General features: G+C 41.0%; 1 protein-coding gene across 1 annotated transcript in view; it reads right to left on the reverse strand.

Annotated features, from left to right (window-relative positions):
- The window catches only part of tgfbr1b (transforming growth factor, beta receptor 1 b), a 65,039-nt gene extending 50,234 nt beyond the window's left edge, over positions 1–14,805 (reverse strand). The window contains exon 1 of the mRNA XM_029278442.2: positions 14,741–14,805. Coding sequence (XP_029134275.1) covers positions 14,741–14,804 — 64 coding nt within the window. The 5' untranslated portion in view covers position 14,805. The remainder of the gene's footprint in view (positions 1–14,740) is intronic.
- Between the last annotated feature and the right edge of the window lie 1,688 nt (positions 14,806–16,493).

The following is a 16,493-nucleotide window of genomic DNA, read 5'->3' on the forward strand; positions in this document are numbered from 1 at the left end:
ATATAGCTGACAAGCATCAAGGAATATTATTCAAGGAATCATTTTAGCTGTGAATCTTCACTGGTCTCACGATTCGATTATCCAGTCAACGATTCAATTCAATATAACGATGCATCACCATTCATCCTCAATTTTCTATATTACTGCAAATGGCTACTTTTTTCATAAACAGAGACAAACAGTCTTATAAATATGAACTCCTTTTGTGCTTTAGACATCAATGTCATAATCAATATCTTCACATTGTAAGCTAAAATAAATACATCAGAGAGGTCCAGTATAGGTAATAAGTTTACGTTTTTGTGTTTTCAGTTTATCAGACGAGAGAAAGATGTTTTTAAGTCACTGTGTGTTCCCTTCTCAGGATGTTGTAGCCTTTAGCTGTGAGCTTTGTTCAGGGTTAGTTTTGTTTCTGTCCTTTTTAATTCAGACGAGTTGTCTTAAGAGGCCCCATTTCCTGATATGAATGTTTCACATTAAAAGCACTACAACTACAGATAGGCCGGGGACTTTTATTGTGAAAAACTTGTTGGAAATAGAAAGTGTTTATCATCGAACGAACGCAGCTTTAGCGGCGGTGCACTTAGCGGTGATACTGTCGGGAGTCTATGTTTACAGCTGCTCACTTAATCACAAGTCACCGCCACAGCCCCCTTCTTTTATTTATCCTGGACTTAAGACAGCGAGGCATCAGTTTAAACACACCTTTGGCTTTAATGAAGATGCTAATCCATGCTCCGGGCAGCTAAAGAGACACCGAGTCAAGCCATTTCAGCCTGCAGCGGAGCACTGTGGTATGAGGGCGCTGTCACACTGGCCATCCGTACCGTGCCCAAGACGCTTCAACCCTAGTTCATTTAGCCAGTGTGACCGCTCCGTGCCGTGCTCAGGCACGGTACACTTCCTTGGCTTTGGCACACTTCGGAGAGGTGTGCTTCGGCACGGTACACTTCATGCAGGAGCACAAGCACGCGGGTACACAACGTTGACAGCCTTCATTATGAAGAAATCCGGAGTTTCATGGCTGTGTCTGACTAACATGACACAATATAAGCCACAAAGTAGCTGTCACGCTCTCCGACATGCGATGTGGGAATGGCACAGCGGGGGGGGGGGGGGGGGGGGGGGGCAATCGTGCAGATGGCCAGTGTGACCGCGCCCTGAATGTGCAGGACCAGCTGACTCTGCTCTTAAAATCAGCAAGCACAGGACCGGGACTCAATTAACGTTGTTTCTGTCACAAATCCCTCTGTTCGCCGACATTACCTTTGTTTACACACCACCGTGTAAAATGTAAAATAAACTCACTCAACGCTGCGCAAAACAACCGCATTTAGCGGCTGGCAGATGATTTTTTTTCTAACCCTCGTCAGCATCGATTACGTCCTGTCCCTGCATCGATGCATTAATTTTCATGAAAATGGGTCCAACTGGCTGGAAGGAAAAAAGATCAGTTATGTCATCTGTAACCTTGGCTGTGATCACTCATCTTAAACATCAATATTACTGAGCAACAGCTGGTGTCATTTATCTGTATTGATGTTAATTTTTCTTTGGGCAAATGACAACAATTTAATGATAATTTATTCATCTGCACAAATCAGTCCCACACATTAGTGAAAAGCCGCAGAAGAAGAAGACCAGATTTAGCTGGTTTTACGTCATTCGTGTATTTTACATTGGGAAGAGGTTTCTGTAAAAACAACCTAGAAATGGATATTCAGATCCAAACCATTTCTCACAAAAACAGCTTGTTCCTCTTTCTTGTTTCAGTGATGGACTATATCCTATATCAATCCTTCAATGGAGTATCTTGGATGAAGGTCCCAATGGCAAACACAGTGTCTTTAAATAACGGGGCAAGAGTGTAGTACTCGTATTTTCCCCTTTCCAAGAGCAATCCACCTCACCTCGGGCACGCCATTATCTACTCTACAAGCAACACCTTGGCGAGTGTGCAGTCACATCAACACATCACACCTCTCTCCTCACCCAAATCGTGTGCTGAATTAATTACTTTTGTCACCATGGTAACCACAATCCCAGTACAGGGATTGGCTCTCCTCTATGGCAATACTCTTAAAATCCTATTGTTAGGTTGTTGTTTTTTTTATTTCACCTCGTATTATTGCACTTTGGAGGTTTTCTTGAATGGTGGCTGATAGATTCACTGTTTGTTTACAGTATTTTAGTCTATTATTCCTTTCATTATTTTTATTGAGAAAATTCTCCAATAAAAGGTAAAAACATGTCTTCTACATCTTTCCATACACAGTGTTCCAGCAGACCAAGACAGGAGTTATGTTAGAAACATGACAGGCATTCTCCTTTTTATCTGTGAATCAGCAGCAGTACTAAGTACTACTTACTAGTCTTCGGCCGATTCCGATCTCCAATTTTGATCTGGTCTGAGATCAAAATTGCAGATACCAATTTTGATCTGGTCTGAGATCAAAATTGCAGATACCAATTTTCTTTCTTTTTAAAGCACTATAATTGGCAACAAAAACAAATGATTTTTGGACATTTTCAGGGATGAAAATTAACTGACTGTTGGGTAAGGTAACTGTTTTTACAAAAATCTTTCATTTTCACTCAAACCCTTTGTTTTCTGTATTCTCCTTTATTTGTATGCAATCACTTATGGTTGAAGTGTCTCCTTGTATGTAAAGTATAACAAAAAAGGAATTATCGTTTAGAATAATACATGAATTGCATTTTCTGTAATAAATTTCCACATAGAAAGATTCAAGCAGCCATCATTAACACTCTTTAGCCCGAGGTTTTAAATGTAACTCATTAATAAATTAAGTGATAGAAACAGTGAATTTCACTGCTTCACTCTCAATTCTCCCTGACTCCTGAAGAAATTATCACTTAGATCTGTCTGCCTGTTTTGCACTACCTCAGTGAACATTATTTGTGGTTGCAAAGAGTGTATCATGTTTATATCCGTTATTAATCAATATTAATCCATAATATTTCATGCAAAGAGATACTCCTCCGATCAGTTCAAACTCTTTAATAACGTGCTCATCCACTGAAGTTGTATCATCAAAGTGTTCTTCCGTGACTAAATAATATTAGGGGATTATTAATACAATATTTTAATGTGGGGACTGAAAACCGGCAGCTTCCGGTCACCTGGCCATCTATCGGTTCACCTTTAATTATTTTCCTTCCTTCCTTTTCAAAGACACCCACAGATATAACCACACGAGTCCCTCGTCATATGGAAGGTATTACTTTATTACCGTATTCTCACTTCACGCTGTGAGGGACATATGTGAGTAAGGAACTTGGGAAGATATCAGGCCCTGACATTTTCAGGAGTGCATGTGTAAAAAGAGCTATGCTGTAAGTGTTCTGTATACAGATATTTCAAAAGGAGGATATGTGTACCAAAAGTTTCATATTCTTGAAAGAAATCATTTCCTATAGATATTTTGTATTTATTTAACTATTTCATTCACTTATCCTTCAGGTGTAACAACTTTCCCCTATAAATAGTATAATCCATCCTTTGGTATGGGCAACTTCTGCAGTCTGTGTCCAAACTGCATTTACGTTTAACATTACTTTGTTATCGTCACAATGGAGGCAAAAAAATGTTAGCGTCCACATGTTGCCCTGCCCCCACTCTGTTCCTTAGATAGTCTGTGCGAGTGTGTGTGTGTTGATTCACCCTCATTCTGTGGGACCGTTCAGTTCCCAAAGTCATTTCCATAGGTCATGGCCCCTCCCGCCCCATCCACCCTACTCCCCCCCTCACCCTCCAAGCTCCATTATGGCCTGCTCTTTGTCCATACCAGATGTGCTCCCTGTTACTTGTGTGTTGGATGAAGGGGCCCACTGCCCGAGACCCGGATGAACCTCCCCCTTGCAAACACAGCAGACCAGAAATGCTGCTATCTGCACGCCTGAATTGTTTGTTCTTGCAGGTCGAAGAAGGAGCCACAGCTCTGCCACTTGGTGTAAACCAAAAAAAAAAATACAACACAGTGTACTGGAAAGTCAGTGGCCAGCTTTAGACTTGAAACCAAAGCTTGAAGAGTGCAGGTAGCCTAAAGAGGCCGAGGAGAAAATAGAGCAACATGCCACCCTCTCAATAAAATCCTTTCCTTTGAGCAGGGGGGCACTGGATGTAACTGTGCCCACGGTTGTCCGTGTTCCTAATCAAATTAGTAACAAATGATGCATACATTTTGAGCAGAAATATGGAGAAATTGATTGTAGCAAAACTGGTCACAGCTGTGCTAACTGTGTTGAAAATAAAGATGTTTAACCCACACAGACAGCAGCATTGCCTGCAACTTGACCTCATAAAACACTGCGCACATGGAAACCTGCTTACTCCATCACATGACATGAATAAAGCTGAGGCAGCTTTTTTTGTTCCTACAAAACAAAGAGGAAGGTATAGAGGGACATACAGAAAAAAAAATGGGAGGGGACAAGGCAGTACATCTGTCTGAGCCACTGCTCTTATAAATATGCAGCAGCTTGATCTAAAAGGTTAGGCAGCCTGCACCCAGGCAGCTGCTTCATCCCAGACACAGTGTTCATCCTATCACAGACACAAACACACACACAGTCTCTTTATATTAGATATATTTCAAGGAAAAGTTTTCTATCACAGATGTACTTCACTCAAATAAGCCTGCCTGTCAGTCAGGGCAAGGCTGTCTCGGTTGTTAAAATAAGGCTCTGCTTCAATGAGAGCCAAGTCCACTCCGGCAGAAAGGATACTCCAATTTACTCATTGTGGTGCTGAAAAACATGTGCATCCTTTGATGTTGCGTGTATAGATAAATAAGCCATGTGACAACGTTGATTTTTATCCACAAGCAGTCAAGATGTAAAGCTGGTAGGTTCAAGTCTTGTGTCTTCAAGGTGTTTTTCTTTCAAAAGACCTCTTGGGATTGCTTATGCATTGCTCTTAGATCCAGCTGATATAATCTGTGACAGAAGCAGTGTCTGCATAAACTGCTTGAAGAGCGGCATAGTACTTTCTTGTAGATTATATTTGTTGAGAATGAAAACATTTCAAAAAATGTTTTTGTTTCAATGTAAGCAGTTGATAACTAACATGTCTGACTTAATTTGCCTAACCACACATGGCATGTGCTCTATTGTGAAATTTCCAGAGACAACACATGTAGATGTTGAATCTTTATATATTGCTATGCTCTTCCTCGAAGTAGATACAAATGAAGACATGGTATTAGAACACTATGATGTGGGGGAAATGTATGCAGAGCTGCAGGTGCAACGTTAAAATTAAGTTTCACTTTAGAGAACTGTGGAACTACGGTTATGCTTTAACTCAATAACTTATTCAATTTCAGTGGTGTTACGGCTAGAGGCCACAAACATATTTCAATCTGTGCTTCTGAGACAGGGCAAAGGATGATAACATTTTATCCTAATGTTCTTCAGTTTTAAGCAATAGTTATTCCAATGTTAAATGTTGGTGTTCAGATTCTAAACACCCAGCCCATAGATACTTGCAAGACTCCTCACAAATCTCAAATTACCTTTATAAAACAAACTGGCATGCCTCTCTGATTTTACACAATATGGTCTAAGCCGAATGGTCCCAACTGCAGGGCGGTCTGAGATAAATTACTCCATCACTTCTGAAGCGGGCAGATACACACACCAACATTTCCAGAGAGAACCCTCCTGTGTTGAGCAGGGACAGTGGAAAAGGTGGGGGTGGAAGTTAATGGAGGCCGGAAAGGGGAGGGCAGTTTGAAGCAGCTGACTCACGGTTCAGACTCAACTGGCTGACTGTCTACTTGGCTCTGAAGTCCACGGCTCGCCTGGATATTGTTACAAACTATTACGCTGCCTTATACCGGTTTTCTTCCAAAAACTATTTTATAATGTTTTTTTTGCCAATTCTATTTTTCTCCACATCATTCTTTCACCATACTTTGCGTGTAGTGTGACACAAAAATCCCAAAGCATGAAGGAAATGCATTAAGAAATAAGACAACTATTGAGAAGCCTGAGGTGCAAGAATGCATGACTGTGAGTCTTAAAGAAAACAGCCATCAGCTAGGGCTGTAAAGTTTAAACTGGAGGAAAATGATGGCATTGCAAGATATCTCAACAGCTGATGACAAAAAGTAACACAAGTGTTTTTGGATATGGTGCAATTAAAACAGGTAAAACGGTAGAAAATGTGATGAATTTGGTTGCCCACACAAGCAGCTAATTTTTCAAATACGCATGTTGAGCATGATTCCCTTCGACTCGTGTTTTTACGTCTTAGTTTAACTCTTAATAAATGTTTTATGTTGAGGCTGACCCTTAACATTTGCAACATGTCACCCCCAACATTTCCTGTCACATCTCAAAAAAGGGGCAAAAAAGGCCCAACAATATCTTTAAACAAAATATGACCATCTGCTATTAAAATGGCAGATAATTTTGCCCATTAACTTTATATTTAAAAAGTTACTCAATGTTCCTGGATCACTACCTCCATCTGCTCCTATAGGCTTCATTGACTTGATGATTTTCTCTCTGCTTTCAAATCAAGACATTCCTGTTTTCAAATCCTGCCTGGCAGAGATTTTGCAAGATAAGATCTGTTTGCACCAAGCAACACCATTTTGTTTCTCTCATTCATATGGTGGAAAAAAAAAATCAGCTGCAAGTTTACACTATCCCAGATGTCAGAAATCTTACTGGATGTTAGACGAAAGACAAATCAGCACTTTGACATGATGGTCAGACCTCCAGCAACACACATAAAGGCTGAGCTGAGCTTTCAGTTCAGCCGCGACATACCAAACATAAAAGACCTCAAGACCTACAAATGCAGACTGACCAGAAATATGTTGCACTTCTGGAGTTAAAAAGTTGACAATCACTATGAATAACTTTGTACTGTCAGTGTATTGACGATTTTCTATGCCAAAAATACAAAGTGTCAACATGTCACCTGAAAGGTTATGGAGTATTGATTTCCTCTGAATTAAAAAAACAAACTAAACTGATTGAAAACCATTCAGAGAGTTATCTACCACGCGGCTGATGTAAACAGGCACTTGCATCAAAACTGTGAGTATGCGTCTGTCCACCAATAAACAGTCCACTGTTTCGATTAGGAAGTCAACCTATTTACACGCATTAGTTTCTATTCAAGCTTTATTTGGACATGAATTTAATTAATGTGGAAAAGAGGATAAATCACTAAGCTCTTTCCACAGCTTCTATCACATTGAGCCTTTCTCTGTCCGTACATTATTTTGTTTTCACATTTACAATCCTGACAATTTCCACAATATTTCAGGAGGACTGCCCCTTGCACCTTACAGTGGGAGACTATCCCTGTAGGACAGGAGGGGTAGGGTCTCAGGAGGCAACGCATGGATGGAAAAAGAACAATGCAGAAGTGATGAATAACGCAACAGAATCCGCTGAGATCTGTTTTGCCTTTGAATTAATGCCACCTGTAGTTTGTCATGTTTACAATATCAACAAGAGAGAGGAGAAGAAAACATGGAGATCAGGCCGGTCACATCCATACATTCTATGGTCAAGTTCCAGTGGCAGGACCGTAAACGTCACCACTCCCTCCCGGTGAATTCTCCTGAATATTCTGTGTTCACACATCAGCTCACCCCATGTTAAAAACAATGAGGAAAGGAATTAAATTGAAATTGAATTAAAGAGGAAGATCGATGGCTCTGCAGTAAAGCCGTAAGACAAATTCAGGTGACGGGGTTTAGGGTTTTTATTAAATTACCTCTTATGATGTTCTTACTGCAGAAAGCCTACAACTATCAGAAAATAGTAAACTGGTAGGCAAACAGTATTCTGTGGTTCAGCACTGCAACAAAAATATTGTTATTGGTCATTAAACAAAGGGTCCCCGGTTCCATCTAATTGCTGAGCTCTGCTTGAGTGCACACAAATGCACCAATGGCAAATATGCCAAGTCACTCAGTTCAACATTGCTAGAGAAAGCACATGATGTACATCCTGGCCCTTACAGAAATACACACACTGGCTTCTCCTCTGCCTTCAAAGTGATCTCCTCATTAGAGTGGCCTTTTGAAAAATACAGAAACTTCACAAACATTGGCGCAGTAAGGTATCACATATAACTACATGATGTCATGCGGTGAAAGCGGCTGTATTTTTTGTGAAGACGTAAGCGTGATCAGGTTGGGTAAAATGTGAGCTTAAGCTTCATAGAGATGGTTTGGGCGGAGGCTTCATGTTTAAGACACAGGCAGCTCTCTTTTTCTGACACAAAGCCAAGTCTAGGGGAAAAAAAGATAATTCTGAAAGAAGCCAAACAGTTTATCAGACTTGATTTGTTGCATTCAGTCAATATGGCAGACAGTTGTTTTTGGGGTTTTTTTGTTGTTGTTGAGAAATTGACTGTTTAGATGCATACAAATTATACTTGCATATAAAACTGTTATCCAAGCCAATAAAAAGCAGCAGGACAAAGCCTCAAATGTGTTTTTGTGTGGAGGGGGTTGCAAGTATGTGAACTTCTACCATTTCTGAGCCAATTAGCCTGATACTTGTGTTTTTATTGCTTGACCTCATTAAAGTGACTAATGATGGCTGTCTGATTGAACTCACTGGCACAGCAAGTATCAAGTGTAGCAGTTGCCTGGGCAATGGGACTAAAAATGTTATCACGCTGAAAAAAAAATGTCGATATCGATGATTATAGCGATAATGTCAAATCATTATTTCTTTCAAACTGAAAGTCTGATTTTGCTTCTGAGTGAAAGTTGAAGAAACCAGATACCAGAAACCAGAATTGGGGTTTAATTATTCCTATTGTCAGAATATGACAAACTTCTTTAACAGAAGAACATTTCACAATCAGAAGCCCAGTGCACGGTGCTGGAAAACGCTAAATATGACATCCAGTCAAAATGTGAATCCCGCTTAATTTCCAGAGATACATGAGCTGTCCCTTTTGGAGAAGCCCTATTTATTAACTATTTATGGTTTTGGGTACGATGCAAAAAAGTGGCAAAAAAAAGCTAATTTTGCCATAACATATTTTTATACAACAAGCCATTTCATAAATTACACATGTTAAAGTTATGGAAACAATATGGTTGTGCTTTAAACTAAATCCTTTCTTAGGGGGCTGTTCCTCTACTATACCTTGAAACTCCTTCTTAAGGCACCTTAAAGTTGATTGTAATGGGTACCTTAAAAATAATGCAAATGGGTGCCTTGAAACAGTAGATGAATGTCGCAGTGAAAACATAGATTACTTGAAACCTTAGAAAATGTGCTACTGGTTACCTTGAAAACTGAGGGTTACCTAAAAGGGCTGCTAAAGGCTTCCAAGAAATAGATGCTAAATTACATTGTAAAGCAGATCCTGTACCTAAAATTGATGCAAACTGTAAAGCACAAGAGGATACATTTTAAGGCCAAAGGGTCAATTCAAACAGATTCTAGTTAGAAACAGCCACCCAAGGGTGCACTGACACAGACAAGGGTCTTTACTATTGGTTTGAAGAGCTGGGAAAATGATTGACCTTGACATTCTTATGCTCATTTGAAAACATTGCGCATTTTTTAATTTTCAAAACACAACTTCTAAAAAAGCATTACACATTTAACAGTTAAACGAACTACGCTCATAAGCACTACAGTTTCATTAGTTAGAGATTACAACAGTTATTCCTTTAAAGAAATGTTACAACCTTGTACTCTTTCAGTACCAAGCAAATATCATCTCTGTTTCATACAGAAGGACCGCTGGTGACAGCCATTAATGGAAGTTTTCCAAAGATGATGGTTTCACAACTCATCGTTTGTCTCTTTAGCAGCCACAGTAATTAGTGATGGCATTGGCATATGACAGAGACAATACATGCCCCTTGATGTCCAAAGACGCCTACGCTCTAATGCTTTCAACGGCTTAGCACACATCTAGAAATTTTCAGGGGTGCATATGTGAAAACTTAAGACACTTAAAAATCCGAACCACAATTCAGCAGATCTCACGATATCCCGCGTTTTACAGTTTATTGCATTTTCATTGTCAAATTCTGCGATTCCGTCCATGTGAAAAAAGCTTTAAAGCATTACTTATGTGTGCAGGAATCTCTAGCATTATTTGTGTAAGACTTGAAGGAAATGGACATTGTACGTCAATAGCACCCATAAGCCCAGCAGGACCGCCTCACTTCTCTGATATTTGTAAATAAATATGACAAATCTTATCAGGAGAAACTTGTCTACAATTATTACACACTAAAATTGGGTCCTATCTTAGGTGAATAAGCATGATTTTCTCCTCTCACAGACGTAGAATCCGCAGTAGAGCAGAGTAGTTTCCCTGGCCTCCCCATGAAGAAGAGCAAAGTGGGGGGCCGGTCATTAACGCATTGGTGCCTTTGAATCCGATGGTCACTGGCATGGCTACAACCTCTCAAATTAGTCGTGGTTCCTTGGGCCAGGACAACGGCGTCCAGGGTCACCCGCATGCCTGGCATTCCTCTACTGCTTGTACTGACAGCGGCTGCACAGAGCACCTAGAAAAACAACGCTTCACAAGCATTTCGTGGAAACACACAACTGGCCCTCAGCAGCTGGGGAGGGGGGCAAAAATACAGTGCAGATGAAAGTAAGAGACAAATATCGACTTCCAACAGCCTCTGTGGAATTTGTTACAGCTTTAGTACCTCGATAAAAAAACACCACAATGTTTCTGGTGAACCCTAAAGAAAAGAGGAAGCTGGGCTCCAACTGTGGTCTTGATGAAAAGTCCCATGACTATTGCCTTTCTGTGAAATATTACTTCCTGATTTGTGTCTATTTTTTTCAAGAAGTGCTCTTTTCCAACCGAAGAGCGCTTTAGCTATTGCTATGTCATTGTATGATTACAACCCTGAACCCTTGAGTTGATTTTACTGGACCAGTTACAAATAGTAGAGTTTCAAAAAGTGGCAATGATGATGCCGGAATGGAAATTTGAACCTGCTTTGGCAGTAGATAAAAATTGTAAAAAAAATAAATTAATCTGCAATCTGTAAAAATTGCTTATTTTTCATTCAGAGTTGCTTGAGCCTGTGACTTAGCATTATAAAGCATGCTTACATGCACACTGCTGGAGCTTCAAGTAATGTGAAATTTAATTTTGATTAAAATGCAGATTAATTTTAGAGTTATTTCACTCTGGAAATGCAGAAAATTGTGAGATTTCCCTGAGCCTAGTGTGATCTTTTGATGTTGCTTGTGTTTGGTCCCACCAACATCATCACCCACACCCAAACCACTTCATTTAATGTAAGACCGAAAAAGAGGTGCCAATACCATGAATAACCGAGTATTTAAAGTAGCTATTCAGCATCACCGGTAAACACAAGCTTACTAGCAGATGAATCAAAACAAATATATCCTTTCAGCTGAAGGTCCACAGATATTTCCTGCCTATGTTTCTGGCATGTTTGGAGGCAGAAGACAGATTAAACAGGCACGCCTGCCATTGCCACGGTGGTTTTGTCCGTATTTTGTCAGTTTGAAAAGTCGGGAGCCAGGCTGTGGCTGTGCTCTCACTGTGCGAGTGTGTGCAGTAGTTTTAGTAGAGCCCGACCAATTAATCGGCCGGCCGATAATATTGGCCACCTAAGCATACCAAGTGACTATCAGTGACGGCTAATTTTGACTGCAGATGTGCACTGATATTACTAGATTTATTTACAAGTCAAATTGCATTTAATTTGAGTATCGTTATATTACACTAGCATTTCTCTGTCACCAGCAGAGTGAGCTATATAGATTACAACAAGCATCATCACTCTCCAGAGTGTCAGGCAGTGATGCACGAACACGCACAGTTACTTTCCAGTTGAGTGACCATCTTGTGTTTCTTATATATTTTTTCCACAAGTGCTTTATAGCTGCACTTGAGGGATCAACATAATACATGTGTCAAAGATAGATAGAAGAAAGATATCAGCTGGTATATCGGTATCAGATTTTCTCATTCCCAGCCTGTAATCATACAGTGTGTGTCCAACTTTAGTGATATTGAAGCAATTTCGAATTAAATCTTTATTTAAAAAATTGGTATGGTTAAATTTTATTCCATAGCAAGCATAGTAGCATCCTCGGAGTAGTAAGAGCTGAGATAACATCCTGTACTGTCAGGGACAATCAGAATTGATTCAGTCTCCCTTGACAGTGGCTTGCATTGGACCCAAAAGTGCTGACACAACACTCATCCTTTATACGAGCCACTCAGGCTAAATGTGGCCAGTTCACTTGCAATGCCTAGAAGGGGCTAGGGGAGGAAAGACTGGGAGCAGACAAATGAAACTGGAGGGTGGGAGGGCTGAGGGGAGAAAGGGAGAAATGAGTGACAGAGCATGAGGATGGATCCTGTTAGGCAGGAGGATGACTGAGGCTGGAGGGATGAGGAGAGTAATAGTGACACCACCTACTTTAGCCCGCTCCCAGCACTGGGGTGTGCACGGAGTGAGCAGCGCAATGCTGAATGCGAATAAAGCTAGAAGCAAGTGTGTGTGAGCTGCAGGGGTGTGGTCGTGAACACGGCAGAGCAACGTGACATGTAAAGGTGTAAATGAAGGTGTTCTCGGGTTAGAAATATCCATCCTGTCAGAATATACCTAAAATCTAACGCAGAAGCGTATTATTCCATCTGACGTGCGCATGAGCATTGATTCCTTATTTTAATCTGTGTATCAAGTTATCTGCATTTCAAATATAGGCTTCTTTTCTGATGTTAATGATGCAGCTCCGGCCATGACAATCCTATTGCTGGACAAAGAAAGCGGGATTCCCACCCTTCTTGTGTGTCCTTGAGACAACATATCAATTTAATAACCAGCCTGCATGTGAGGGAGCAACGGGGGTATATGAGGACACGGATGAGCTTCCTGGCATGACTGGGTTCTGCTGAGATCTTTATGTATGCTGTTTGAAGAGCATGCTCCTCCACTCATAATCAGGCTCCCTCTCCCACTCTCTCCCTCTCTCTCTCTCTCTCCACACAAAGGAATGTCACACAAAGGAAATGCGTTGAGTGTGCGAGTCAACAGGGGAAAAAACACTATCGGCTGTTTGTATCAGCGAGTGAAAGCCATACCTTTTTTTTTTTTTTTTTTGTTTTAATGTGCTGACTACTGAAACAAAGGAAACACTTCCGTTACATATTTTTAATTTTAAAAAAAAATGCATGCATCGTAAGCAGTCGCGGTGTATCAGTGCCTTTCTCTAATGAGGAGCGATAAATGCCGAATACAATTCACACATGTGAAGCCATTCTGCACATCAGTAACCATAAACACCCCCATTTAACAAGACTGGGTTTTCCAAAAGACCTCCGTTAATCCGGCGTGAATGAAAAAACGCTAAACCAGTCTTCCTCCACTGCAGTTACAGACCCTGAACCCAAACTATCACTACAAGGTTGATTACTGAAATGAGGTGCTGCTTAGAAGTGGGCCAACCAATCGAGAATAAAAGTCGTCAACAAATGTGGAATTAAAAATCAAACTAAACAGCGTAAAAGTGTCACCTTTTGACTGGAGTTTGGCGTATGAAGGCGCGGTGCTCTGTGAAACTGGGAGGATGAAGTGCATCTTTTGACAGCACACTACGGGACAAACTCGCTCATGGTTGATCCTCTTTACTCATAAAAAAGATAATTGTATCGCACACTATCATAAAATCTGTAAATTCCCAGACAGCGAAGCGTCGTTTTGACATTATGAAACACGACAAAGGTAACATGTCGAAACTCTTTTGTAGTTTCAACACTGCTTATCGGAAGCAGCTAAGAGCTAAGTAGGCTAACGTCGTAGCTTTGGGTAATCTGACAAGACAGTTTTAACAACAAATGTAAAGTGTAAGAGTCAACTTAAGCTAACTAATTATGTAAGAGGTGAGACAGCATGGGGATGAAAAAAAAGTTATCACACTTCACAACAAACACTCGGGTCGAAAAAGTCAGAAATTCGCTGTTATCTCTAGGAAGTGTGCGAAAACTTATATCCAATACATGTCCGAGCAAGATGTCACTGTCATATACCATCTGTGATAACATCAAAAAAAACTTGCATCCAATACACGTCCGAGCAATACGTCACTGTCATACTATCTGTGATAACATTAAGTGACATGAGGTGCACACCAGAGATAACGGTTACCTGTAAAAACACAGAGCCACTCAGCCATGACACAAAATAAACTTTTGAAGTGCAACAACCACTTTACCCCCCCCCCGCCCCCCCCCCCCTACCAAACTCCAAGGGGGCGAATGCTTTAACCACAAAGTAGTAAATGAACAACCAGTGCTTCACAAAAAGCAAACATCCACTCGGTGATGCTGCCAACTTTGTATTTGCGAAACTGAGGACTGTTCCTCCGGACGGACTCCACTGCTCTTTGTTGGCAAAGCATATTCCAAAGACCAAAACCCAGCCGAAGAGAGGCCAGCTTTGGTTCTGAGCTATAGCCCTCGGCCCTTTTAAGTCCAATGTGACTTTTTGCTGCCTGCTCCTTTTTTTCCCAGACAATAAACATTCCTCAGACAGGCAGCAGCAGGCTGGCCACCGACCCTGCGCCATCTTAGTTAGACACACTCTGCTTCTTCAGGCTTCTTGAACAAAGAGCTTTTCCAGCGGAACTGGTGGGACGCAGGAGTTTAACTTGTCAGGACGAGCGAGAAACACAAAACACTAGTCCGCGTTGTCCGTTTAAGGGCACTTACCGTTATTTTCTTGTATCCTTGTCCAGAACAGGAGGACGAGCAGAAGGCATGGTGTTGCATCCATCGTGGCTACGGACCAGACTGGCAGCAGACTGCTAACTTCTCCAAGCGCTGAGAAAGGTAGATGCTAATTGGCTAATAGAGTCTCAAGACCCGCCCCTTGAGTGCTTCCTCGTGTGATAGGCGATGCCGATTGGCGGAGAAACCTGCCACGTCACAACCCACTGGAGATACTCTACCACTGCTGTAAACAAACACTGTTGCTATTCACTACAGCGACAGAATATACATTTATCAGTTTAAACTCATATTACTTCTTTAATACATTTTTTTTAATATAAATTACTGAATCTCGTAGCCTATAGTCTAAAAAGAAAACTCCTAACTAATTCCTAACTTCTATCTTTTCAAGTGCCTTGACATTTTTATTTTCCTATTTATTTGAAAAAGAGATATTCTGCTATGTTTTCTGAAAACCTTATTTAGTCAGACGCTAAACGTCTGGGTTATGTATAAATCCTCTCCACACAGACTTACCATAAATAGAAACCCCTACAGAAAAGAACGTCTCGGTAGGGAGACAAACACTTTTGTGGCAGAGGATGACAGAGAGGAAGGTGACACTCGTGATTTTTTTCAGACAGAAAGAACATGTCACAGTGGCTCAGACTGAAGGAACATAATAATAATAACCTCAAACAATCAGAGATAGCAGTCTTACTGCTGCTTCCACCCTCCCAGATAAGATATCCTTAATGACATGCTGTGGCTAGACCCGTGTGCATTGTCCATATGTCAGTCTTTCACACACAAACACAAGCACACACACAAACACACAAAGACAGATGCCTTTCACAATATCAGCACCTTACACACACACACACACACACACACACACACACACACACACACACACACACACACACAAACATCTTTCACACATTGTTCCAAAGCCTATAACCCTCCCTTTGTCCTGGCCACGTTTACTCCATTGCTTCAGTAGCCACGCTTACACACATACACGCACGCACTTGACCTGGCCCCCACTCCTCCTCCTCTTTTGGGTGTAGACACACACACACACACACACACACACACACACGTATACGTGCACGCCCGCGCATGCATGCACATCCAATTTACTCCCTGGAGAGTGTGACAGAGATTGATGATGGCCTATTATTTGATGTCCAACTGAGCCCTGCATGGCCGTGCACACGCACACACACACACACACGCTGCTTATGCATATTTATTGGAGAATGGAGGATAAGAATAAGACTGCAGGTCAAATGCTTGGAGCAACATATAGATGGGTAAATAATGTGTTACAGAGAGACAAAATCCGTAGGACCTTATTCAAAATACAACAAAAATTGTATTGACTCAAACAGATGTTACTGAATTGGAGGAACCTTGGGCACTCATCCCCTAAACAGCAATCCATTCACACACAAGCACACACACAAAAGGCACCACCTGCTCTCAGCCGTAATGAAATGTAGTTCAAGTGTGAGTGCTTTTACCGACCTGATCTGCATTTACAATTGTGGCATTTAGCTGACGTATTCAGGAAAGGCTGAAACTTTTAACAACAAAAACTACAAGCAACCAGTAAATAGTGTAAAGGTCAGAGACAATCTTTACCTGAGCACAGAGTGATGTTGCAAAGAAAGAGGTGAAGGGAAAATAATTGAAGGGCAGGGATAAAAAAAAGTAAATTTTGGAGAATAAAATCAACAAATGTGGTTTA

Source organism: Labrus bergylta, chromosome 20, assembly GCF_963930695.1.
Source record: "Labrus bergylta chromosome 20, fLabBer1.1, whole genome shotgun sequence".
In the NCBI taxonomy this organism is placed as follows: domain Eukaryota; kingdom Metazoa; phylum Chordata; class Actinopteri; order Labriformes; family Labridae; genus Labrus; species Labrus bergylta.